Source organism: Podarcis bocagei (genome assembly GCF_964188305.1).
Source record: "Podarcis bocagei genome assembly, chromosome: 11".
Lineage (NCBI taxonomy): Eukaryota > Metazoa > Chordata > Lepidosauria > Squamata > Lacertidae > Podarcis > Podarcis bocagei.
Window position 1 is genome coordinate 62,899,598 of NC_138136.1, and position 11,085 is coordinate 62,910,682.

The 11,085-nt window shown below is 50.2% G+C and overlaps 1 protein-coding gene across 1 annotated transcript; it reads right to left on the reverse strand.

Annotated features, from left to right (window-relative positions):
• Nucleotides 1–321: 321 nt before the first annotated feature.
• On the reverse strand, nucleotides 322–3,822 carry LOC308597578 (myogenesis-regulating glycosidase-like). The gene has a single exon (XM_081213418.1). The coding sequence runs from the start codon at nucleotides 3,603–3,605 to the stop codon at nucleotides 1,569–1,571; it is 2,037 nt and encodes a 678-aa protein (XP_081069544.1). The 5' UTR covers nucleotides 3,606–3,822; the 3' UTR covers nucleotides 322–1,568.
• Between the last annotated feature and the right edge of the window lie 7,263 nt (nucleotides 3,823–11,085).

Sequence of the window (11,085 nt, forward strand, 5' to 3'; positions counted from 1 at the left end):
CTCTCACCCATAGCTGTCAACCTTCCCCTTTTTTTGCGGGAAATTCCCTTATTCCAGCACCGTTTCCCGCTGCTATCCCGGATTGTTAGATATCCCGTATACTGTCCCCGGGACAGGTGAGGCTGCTGATCCCTTATTTTCAAATCTGAAAGTTGACAGCTATGCTCCCACCCCTTAAAAATTCCTCACTGCAGTCGACTATAAGGAGAAGGATTCCCCTTGTCAAATCCTAATGAAAACCATGACACACCAGGTTGCATTAGCTTCAGTTTGCCTTCCAGAAGGAGAAACCACGAATCTGCCCATTTGGCACAGCATCACTTGGGAGCAGGACGAACCATTTTTATTCCAGGTCCTATTAGTAAGTTAACAGTAGAGCTTTGATGCCCCTGCTCTCACCGCCCCCCCCCCAGTTGCCTCTTTGAACACACAAGAGTCCCGTGGGCTGCCAACAAGAGCTTGCCGTCTTGTCTGGAAGAGTCTGGCGATGCCCTTCTTCCTGGGAACCGTTGATGAGTTGAAAGTCAATCCTTTATTGGCAACACAGCTGCAAAGGCACCTTTGGAAATAACCCCAGAGGAGGCGCAGCAGCAGCAACAGCAGCAGCAAAGGGCTTTTAAGTCCCAATCCACACCTCTAAAACACACCTGTTCGCTGTGGGAGCAAGCATGCCACCCATATATCGGAGATTATCATCCTTTTTGCTAGCCAAAGATTGCCTTGGCAAGAAGGTGGCTGGCATCAGCGAGGGGAAAGCTGAGATGCCAGTCCTGTTCAGAAGCCCCAGAGCTGAGTAACCAGCCCAGCCTGGTAACTAAAGGCCTACACAACATGATAAGCCAGCCTCATCTAACACCAGACGAGGAATATATATATGTATGTGTGTGGGTATCTGTGCCTGTAATAAACCAAAGTTATACTCTTTAGGAAAACCTCCCCAGTTATTTCAAATAATAGCTTACTGCACTGTAAAATGTAAGGCTAGTTGTGCTATAGCAACCCTGAATACCTCTGGGGAAAGAACCCCTTTCCTAGAAGGGCAGGGATCCTTTGCTCATAGCTCAAGGTTTTCCCTTGGCTCATATTTGGAAAAACTATAGGCAGGGAACAGCTTCCCACAGCTTAAAAAAAGGATCCATTCTGGACGGTCTGGCTAACAGCCTGCAACGTGCACCCAATCCGAGGCACCAGAGACACTACAGATGGGTTTGTAAATAATCGCAGCTGGCATTGGAAAGGCCCCCAAGGCCCACATCGAAAAATGGAACAAATTTGCTTGGGGCTGAGATCCTGTGCAGTTATGGGCCTTGCGAGGGGAGACCGGAAAGACCGTTTCCTCGAATGTGCAAATCCCACGCCATTGTGATCCAGCATTTTTCTAGATCACAAGAACGAAGCTAGATCTTTACAGCATATGCGAGGGACAAATATATAGCCATTTCCAGTCTCCCACCCCTTTCTGCCTCCTTAACGGATTAGAATTATTTGTTGTTAATATTCCTAGAATAAGGCCTGGTTGACTTTCACTAAGCTTCAAAGCTGGTGGTGGCAGCAGTAGCTGAAGGCGGTTAGGACACCCACACAAAATAAGCTACTTCATCCAAATCGACAGGATAATCCGTCACCAAGGTGGGTGTCTTTTCAAAGAGCTCCCCTTTGTAGCTGCGCCATTTGCCAGCTGGGATGTAAATGTCCCTCTCTTGCTTGCCCATCTCCAAGACGGGAGCCACCATCAGGGTGTCCCCAATCAGGAACTGGGAATCGATCTTGTGTGCAGCCTCATCGTGGGGAGAAATCCACCAGATGGGCCGGATGATGGGGTCCCCAGTGTCGGTGATCTCCCCGGCCAGCTCCAGCAAGAGGGGGGCAACCAAAGACTCGTGGAGCCTGGTGAACTTCAGGGCGATGTCTATGACTTCTCTGTCGTAGAGCCACGGTGGAATGGAGAACTGCATGGAAGGCATGAAGGCCGACAGCTCAAGCCATCGGATGTAGAGCTCTTGGTCTGGGATTTCCACCGCCCCATCCGTCTTGTTGGGAAAGAAGTTCCCGCCAATCATGTCGGCCGATATGAAAGGGTATCCCAGCATGCTGATGGTCAAGACGGTCGGTATCAAGGACTTCAGCCCAAGCTCATAACCCCAGACAGAATCCCTGTCAATGATGCGGAAGAAGCAGGAGATGTTCTGAGACTGGTAGCCAACCCTGACCTCCGCTAGCTCGTAAAATGGGATGGCCATTTCCGTGTAGCGCCTGGACCAAATGCTGGGGTCCGACAAGGGGCGGAAGGTGCTGAACTGTTTGGGAAGGTAGCTGGTCTCGCCTGCATCAAACTTGAAGGAAGAGATGCCGTACTTACTCCGGAGTTGCCTCAGGTGGCTCTGGAACCAATCCCTGGCCGCAGGGTTGGTGAAATCCAATATGGCGCCAATCCCGTTCCACCATTCGACCATAGCAGGAAGCCTCCCTGTCGGCTCCTTGATGAAAAGCTGTCTCTCTATTCCTACCCCAAAGTTGGAGGAATTGTAGTTTATGAACGGGTGCGTCCAGAGAGTGACCTGAAACCCGTCTTCTTTGAGTTTCTTGAATGTCTCTGTCACGTTCGGGAACTTGACCGGGTCAAAGTCGAAGTCCCCGTACGCTTGCGTGTAGGTGTCGTCTATCTCAATGTGGCTCCAGTTGAACTTGTACTTTTTGATCTTCTCAGCAAAGCGCAGCAGCTTGTCCTGGTCAATGTCGTTTTTGTACAAGGCCCAGGTTGACCAGATCGGGTACTTGAAGGCGTTTTCCGAGGGGATCTTTGAAGGCTTGTAGAAATACTTCCTCACCATGTACTTGTGGATGGAGGTCACGTCGGAGCCGATACAGACACGGTAGCTCAGCTCTGGGAACGGCGGCTGCCCCAGCGGAGGCTTGTAGGGGGAATCTTTGTACCTGGCCTGGAAGACGAGGGACCTTTCGGAGGCGTTGAACCCGAGGTGGAAGGGCACAGAGTCGTTGATCTTGATGGCGGCTGCTTTGGAGGACAGCCAGTACCTCTCTAGGATGCCCCCAAAGCTGTTCCTGAAAGAGTACACGTCGCTGGTCACAAACGGCATGGGCTCCTGGTACCCGGGCAGCTTAATGGGCCAGTGCTGCACGCTCATCTCGCAGCCCCCATACCAGTGGGCGTCCCCCCAGAACATCTTGTGCTCCACCACGGTGTCCGCCACAAACTCCTCCCAGCGGACCCGGTAGCACATCACCGTGTCTTTTGGGGTGACGATCTTAATGAAGAAGTTGAGCTTCCCTTTGTCAGTCCTGGTGCAGGTTAGATTCGCACCCTCCCTGGAGCAAGACTCCAAGTCAAGGATACCTGACTGGAAGGCCAACCTGAAGACGATCTCCCCATCCTGGTTTTTGATGGTGAAGCCGTCCTGATGGAGGTCCATTTGCTCAGTCTTCAGCCTCTCCGCTTTCCGAAGGGATGACACATAGTAGCACCAGGCCACCACGGCTGCGATGAGCAGGATGAGGCCGAGCACAATGGCCACTATCATGGGTTTCAACTCCTTCACCGGCTTCTGCTTCACGGGGGTGAAGTTCTCCGGCAGAAACGAGTACATGGCTGTGTCTTATCTGGAGGAGCTCTTTCCAAAACAGAGATCTTGTCACCTTATCTGCAAATATCTGTCTTGTAGCAAAGGGCTCTCTGCCCTCCACTCCTTATGACCGGGTCTCTCTCATTGAAATAAGGGCGTTTGTCTTCGTTAGAATACACACCATTTTCTTTCCGGTCCAATTCAATTCCAGAATGCAATTATCTGGAAGGCAAGAAGGGGGAAAAGAGGGAGAATGAGGAAAGGAGGCCAGGAAAACGATGGAGCGAAAACAGGGACCCCCAACCTTTAAGGACATATTTCAGAATCGAAGAACGAAATGCAAATATCACTGAATTAAAACATGTTCAGAATTGCCTCCCACTCCCAACAGGCAAATCACATATAAAAAAAAACAGAAAAACAGGCAATTCCCGAAACAACCCACCTGAAGCTGAGGCTCCAATACTTTGGCCACCTCATGAGAAGAGAAGACTCCCTGGAAAAGACCCTGATGTTGGGAAAGATGGAGGGCACAAGGAGAAGGGGACAACAGAGGACGAGATGGTGGGACAGTGTTCTCGAAGCTACCAGCATGAGGGAGGCAGTGGAAGACAGGAGTGCTTGGCGTGCTCTGGTCCAGGGGGTCACGAAGAGGCGGACATGACTAAACAACAACAAAGCGCCCTTATAGAGTCCTTATGTAGGTTCTCTATCAGTAGGAGAAAATAACAGAGGCCAACCAGAGAATATTGAGAAGCAAAGCAGCTCGTAAGCCTGATCTTTATTAAACTGTTGCAACAGGGTCCTCACTCACCCCACGCAGGAGGAAGGAGGGGAACCCAGAACATTGGTGTGCAAGCCTTTATATAGACTTTTGTAATTGCCCACCCTGTAGCTCAAGACCACCCCCCAAAACATCATCCATACATCACAGAAAGAGGTGATCTCCAGCAGAAATTTGAGTGTGCTGCTTCTCTCCTGTCTGCCAGGATACCTGATAATGCCTTACTTGATTGCATGTTCCGGGTAGCCTGGCCATTCCTTGGAGATGGTAAATACTTAGTTCCAGAATCTCTTACGCATGTTGAGAGTGTGCTCAGCATAACAGATACTTGCCAGGCTGTATTTACAGGGAGATGTAAGCAGCCCCTACAGTCCAAAGACCATTGGAAAGCTTCCCCCATTTCCTTCCTCCTTGCAGAGAAATAGTTGAGGTCCATTTGGGAGAGTCAAAATGGCTTCAGGATTGCTCTCCTGTACTATTTCAGACACGTGCTTTGTGTACTTATGTGTGTGTTTGCCTTGTACATTTATGAACATTTATTTTATATATATAAGACCGTAGAATTCCTATAACAATGCCCTTGGCGTACAAAAGGGCTTCTTCGCGATTGCCATCATCGGCAAGCGATCAGATAAGAACTAAAGCTGTCCCACCCATTAATGTGGCATGTCTAATCTCACATCCAGTTAATATCCTTCATGCTGGGGGCACAGCCAAGGGCTAAATCCTGGGAATTAGTTTTTGGGCAGGAAGAGCAAAGGGAAATGATGGGGGACAGGGGGCTAATTGTAACTCTGTCCCCTGCCAGATCCCGTATGGGAAGGCTCCATTGTGCAGTGGAAGATGAAGCCATTTGCTTGTGTGAGGCCTCAGATGGAATCCCCGTCCTCTCCAGTCAAAAGACCTGGGGGAATAGGGCTGAGCCTTCAGAGAGACGTCCTTGTTTGGTTGGAGCTAATTTCCCAGGACAAGGTGGAGCAAAAGGCTGGCTCCGGATAAGGCAACCGCCAATGGATTTTGGCAGGTGGAGAGTGTCTTTGGACTCCTCCAGATTCCCCTTATCTGCTTGTGTGAGGCTTTCAGAGAGGCTGGATTATATCTGTTCTTTATTGAGCTTTCATTCTGCTTTGCTTGCAGGTCATACCTCGGGTTAAATATGCTTCAGGTTGAGCATTTTCAGGTTATGCTTCGCAGCAACCCGGAAGTAACGGAGCGCGTTACTTCCAGCTTTTGCCGCTCGCGCATGCGCAGATGCCCAAAATGATGTCATGCGCAGAAGTGGCGAATCGCAACCCACGCAAATGCGGGTTGTGTTCTACTCAGGATGCGAACGGGGCTCCGGAACGGATCCCGTTCGCATCCAGAGGTACCACTGTATATGAAAATGAGCCATTGTCCTCCACGCCTCCCAATTCTCCCGCAGGTGTTTGCAAGGCTTCCCGTTTGTCATTGGTTCATAGAGTTGGACAAGTTTGCAGAAGGGATGAGCAAAACGATCAAGGGGTGGCAGGACTCCCCTATGAGGAAAGGTTGCAGCGTTTGGGGCTTTTTGGTTTAGAGACAGGATAGAATCCTCTAAAATGATGCGGGGCATGCAGAGAGTGAATATGGGGGGGGGGAGAATTCTTCCATTCCCCTCTCGTAACGCTAAAACTCATGTACATCCCATAAAGCTCAACCTCGGGAGATCCAGGACTGTTCACACAGCGAGTAGTTAGACTGTGGAACTCCCTGCCACAGGAGGCAGTGATAGCCAACAAGTTGGATGGCATCAAAAAAGGATTGGACAAATTCATGGAGGAAGAAAAGGCTATTGATGGCTCCTAGCCGCACTGGCTATACTCTGCCCCCCATGGTTGGAGGGAGCAGTGTCAGTTGCTGGAGCCCACAGGAGGGGAGAGGGCTCTTGTGTTCAAATCCTGCTTGCTGGCTTCCCACAGGCACCTGGCTGACCTCTAGGAGGACAGGATGATGCACTAGACAGGTGATTGGCTTGATCCAGTTGCCTCTTTTTAGGTCCTTGTGGTTTACCCAGTTCGGGGACAGCCCATCTGCCTTGCAGAATTTGCACTGGCAAGGGATACATTTTTTAACATTTTTTATTTTATTTTATCCCCCCCCATTCTTTATAATCACACTTTCATCCAGTGATCTCAAATAACTTACAAAAAAAATGCAGTTGAAAATCTAACAATAACATGCATCAAAATCATCCTCCTTTTTTTTTTAGGTAAAAACCTACATTTCTTGGTGCGTTGGCCGGGAATCCGTGTTCTCCGAGGACAGGACGAAGGACCGAGACGTCACTGCTAAGCGAACAGCTCGGTCGACGTCGGTGGCTCCAAGCGCGCACCCTACCATTTCTAGGGGGAGCCCCCCACACCGTACCTGAGTGGAGACGCAGCAGAGACGGAAGAAAGACAGCAGCTGCACGGGAGAAGGGTACCCAGGGGAAAGGTAGGCTCCACAGCTTGTTTTGTGGGAGTCAGGGGTTTGATCAGCCCCGCCCAGTAGGAGCAGTAAAGTGCCGCTGGGTTTAACCAGTAGAGAGCAGTAGTGTGCCACTGGTTTGCCGGTAGAAGAGCAGTAAGTGCCACCGGTTTTGGGAAGTTTGTGGGTAAAGGGGATTGGGGAGGTGCATGGGGTTTGTATGTGTATGGGGATTCGTATGTATGTGTATTTATTTGTGTATGGGGACACTCCAGTGAATGCTTTGAGTGCATGAGACAGGGCTCAGAGCCACTGACGAAGCGAAGTGTGGTCCTTGTAAGGTGCGGCTCCTAGCGACGCGAGCCAGTCTAGGCCACTGACAGGACGCGGAGAAAGGTGACTGAGTGAATAATTACATTAGGTGGTCGGAGTGTCCCAAAATCATGGGGGGAGCAAGCAGTAAATTGACCCCCTTGCAGTGCTTTCTAGACAACTGGAAAGACGCCATGAAGGGATATGATTGGGGGTTTAAATTGAAGAAAGAAAGACTTCGAGCCCTATGTGAGGTTGATTGGCCGGCCCAAGGGACAGGATGGCCCAGTGAAGGGGCTTTTGATGAAAGTCTAGTTGACCCCCTATGGCGCAACATCCTAAAAGTCCATGCAGATCAAATTCCTTATATTTCCACCTGGAAAACTAATGTGGACCGAAATCCCCTATGGCTGAGGAAGTGTAGAAATATTCCCCCCCAAACCAAATTGTGCTCAATCCGGCAGCAAGCAGGAAAACCAGCTATAAAACCCCCGCTGCCGCCAGTTTTGCCCGCCCCAGAAGAAGAGGAGGGAGGAGTAATTTGGCCCCCTCCACCCTACCTACCAACCGCACCAAAGTTGCCAGATCTAGGAGTGGATGGGGCATCGGGGTCTGGTATCCCACCCCGCGACCAGGTTAAGGATTCAAATGAGGCCCCCACTACCTCTCATCTGGCCCCTAAAGAGGATGAGAAGGAGGAGGTGAACAGCGAGAAGGAAAATGATTTTTATTTTGAAGAATTTAGAAAGGAATTAGAAAAGGAGGGAAGGTGGACAGAATGGCAGTACGATAAGGTAGCTCAGTTTATAGAACCATACAGATATACAATTTGTATTGCGCCCTTGATCTTGAAGGCAGCAGAATACGGGGATAGGAACTGGCCAAAGAAACAGAAGGCATTAAAAGAGGCATGGGACATGGCAGCCAACTGGCGCGCATTTGCTAAACGTAAAGAGATGTATAAAAAAGGCTCAGGCCCCATACCCCTGCCTGGCCCCAATTTGGTGGCACCGCTCCGCCAGGTGTATGACCCCCCAGGGCCGCCCGACACACGTGGCAACCCGCCCGAACGTACCTTTACTATGCAACATGTGCCATTTACAAGTGCGGATGTTTGCAATTGGAAAAACCAGAATCCTTCTTTTGAAGAGGATCCTGCCAAAATAATTAGACTATTTGAAGGTGTGTTTAAAACTTACATGCCTACTTTTGACGATGTAAGCCAACTTATGGATACAATACTCACTACTGAGGAGATCCGGAAGGTAAATACCGGAGCTAGAGAACATTTGAGAGCAGCGGGCAATAATGATGCCGCAATTGAAATAGCTTATCCTAGACAAACCCCTAATTGGGACTATAATTCTGCTGATGGGAGAAAAGCCTTAGAAACATATCATAAAACTGTGTTGGAAGGCATGAGAAGAGCGGCCAAGAAGCCAATTAATATGGCAAAGGTAGCAGAAGTAGTTCAGACAGCTGATGAGTCCCCGGGTGCATTCTTGGAGAGATTGAAGGAAGCATACCGCAGGCACACCCCCATAGACCCTGATGATGGGGCTCAGGAGATGATTGTAAAAGCTGCTTTTGTGGCACAAGCAGCCCCCGATATTAGACGCAAAATACAGAAGCAGGAGGGCTTCCTGGGCCACCGGCTAGAATGGATGTTGACTCTTGCACAGAGCACTTATAATCAGAGAGAGGAGGAGGCACAGAAGCAAAAGGAGAAATACCAGATCAAAAAATTGATGGCACTTAGAGCCAGCCAGCAGCCAGAGGGCCAGAAACATAATCCCGGTACAAGTGAGGGTGCCCGCGGGAGGGGCAGAGCACGCCTAGGAAGGAACCAGTGCGCCATCTGCAAGCAGGAGGGTCATTGGAAAATGGAATGCCCACAGCGCCAGGGACCCCACACCCCACTAGCTGGCAATAGTAACCAAGGACCAATGCCACGAGCCCAGCCATGGGCCTCTGCATTACAGCCACAGGCCCGACCATGGACTCCGGGAAATCAAGGCAGAGGGCGTGGACAGGGACCTGCATGGACCCCACCTCACCAGCCGGGAGCATATGGGGCAATGGCCCTGAGAGGGGAGGAAGAGACTTACTACTAGGACAGACCGGGCCCAACAAAAACAGGTTCCCATGAGCCCATGGTCAACATTGTAACAGGGAACCAAATTATACCATTTATGATAGACACTGGAGCAGCCTACTCCGTAGTACCGAATCCCGTTACCAAACCAACAGCTGAATCAATCAGCATTATTGGGGCCACCGGAAAATCACAGCAAGCGCCAGTCCTGCACCCTGTGACCTGTAAACTAGGGGGGCAAACAGTCCAACATAAATTTATCTACGTACCTGATTGCCCCATTCCATTAATGGGCAGGGATTTACTGGCCAAACTACAGGCACAAATCACCTTCAAACCGTCAGGAGAGGTTACAATGTCTACTGCCGGGATATCCGGAGAACTGATAGTGGAGGCCCCTTTAAGGGAACACTGGCGCCTCATGATGGTACAGGAAAAAGGAGAACCTATTCCTCCCTGTATCTTTGAAAGTGTGAACCCGGAGGTATGGGCTGAAGACAATCCCCCGGGCATGGCTAGAAATATACCCCCCATAATCGTGAAGCCCAAACCATTTGCTAATCCTGTAGCTGCCAGACAGTATCCCATCCCACGCCAAGCGGCCGAAGGGGTATGGATCCATCTTAAAAGGCTACTCCAACACGGGATTTTAAAACCGTGCCAGTCACAGTGGAACACCCCACTGCTTCCTGTAAAGAAGGAGGGGGGAGGATATCGTCCAGTGCAAGATCTGCGCCTTGTAAATGAGGCCGTGGAGACCCTCCATCCGAATGTCCCCAACCCATATACCCTGTTAAGTTTGATTCCACCAAACGCAACGCAATTCACTGTATTGGACTTGAAAGACGCCTTCTTTTGCTGCCGGATAGCTGAGGAAAGCCAAAAATTATTCGCCTTTCAGTGGATGGATCCAGAGACTGGGACTAAAACACAGTACACGTGGACACGACTCCCACAAGGGTTTAAAAATTCACCCACACTTTTCGGGGCAGCTTTAGCCACTGACCTAGCTAGCTTCCCCACCTCCCCCGACCGTGTTCTTCTTCAGTATGTAGATGACCTACTAATTGCATGTAAAGATGAAGACACGTGTCTGCAAGCGACCAAAGATCTCCTGAATCACCTGGCAGCAGCTGGCTACCGGGTGTCTAAGGCCAAGGCCCAAATCTGCCGGCCAACTGTCAAGTACCTTGGGTTTGATATCTCCCACCAGCAGCGTACCCTACGGAGCGAACGAAGACAGGCAATCATCCAAATTCCGGAGCCAAGAAACAGGAAAGAACTAAGGGGGTTCTTAGGCTCAGCGGGATTTTGTAGAATATGGATACCAAACTACAGTGCCATCACCCAACCTCTACACGACTCTACCTGTGGGACGGAAAAGGACCCTTTCGTGTGGGGGCCAGAACAACAACAGGCATTCTGGGAGCTCAAAGAAGCCTTACAGCGAGCACCAGCGCTGGGAATTCCCAACCCAGAAAAGCCGTTCACCCTGTTCGTGGATGAAGAGCAAGGTATAGCTAAGGGTGTGCTTTGCCAAAAGCTAGGTAGCTGGCAACAACCCATAGCCTACTTGTCTGAAAAGTTAACCACTACAGAACGAGGTTTGCCTCCCTGCATGCGAGCAGTAGTGGCTGCTGCCACTCTGATTACAAAAGCTGACAAGTTCACTTTTGGACAGGAAACCACGTGTGTCACTCCTCATGCTGTACCAGCTTTGTTGGACATGAAAGGAACTTATTTTCTATCCCAGGAAAAGATGATGAAGTGCCAGGCACTGCTCATGCACCCGCGATTGCAATTTCGAGTCACTGAGGCACTTAACCCAGCTACGCTACTACCTATGGGAGAAGGTAGGCCCCCGACACATGACTGCATACAAG

What these genes read in the sequence shown, in the direction of transcription:
- LOC308597578 (XM_081213418.1), bottom strand. Translation starts at nt 3,605, where the DNA reads ATGTACTCGTTTCTGCCGGAGAACTTCACCCCCGTGAAGCAGAAGCCG.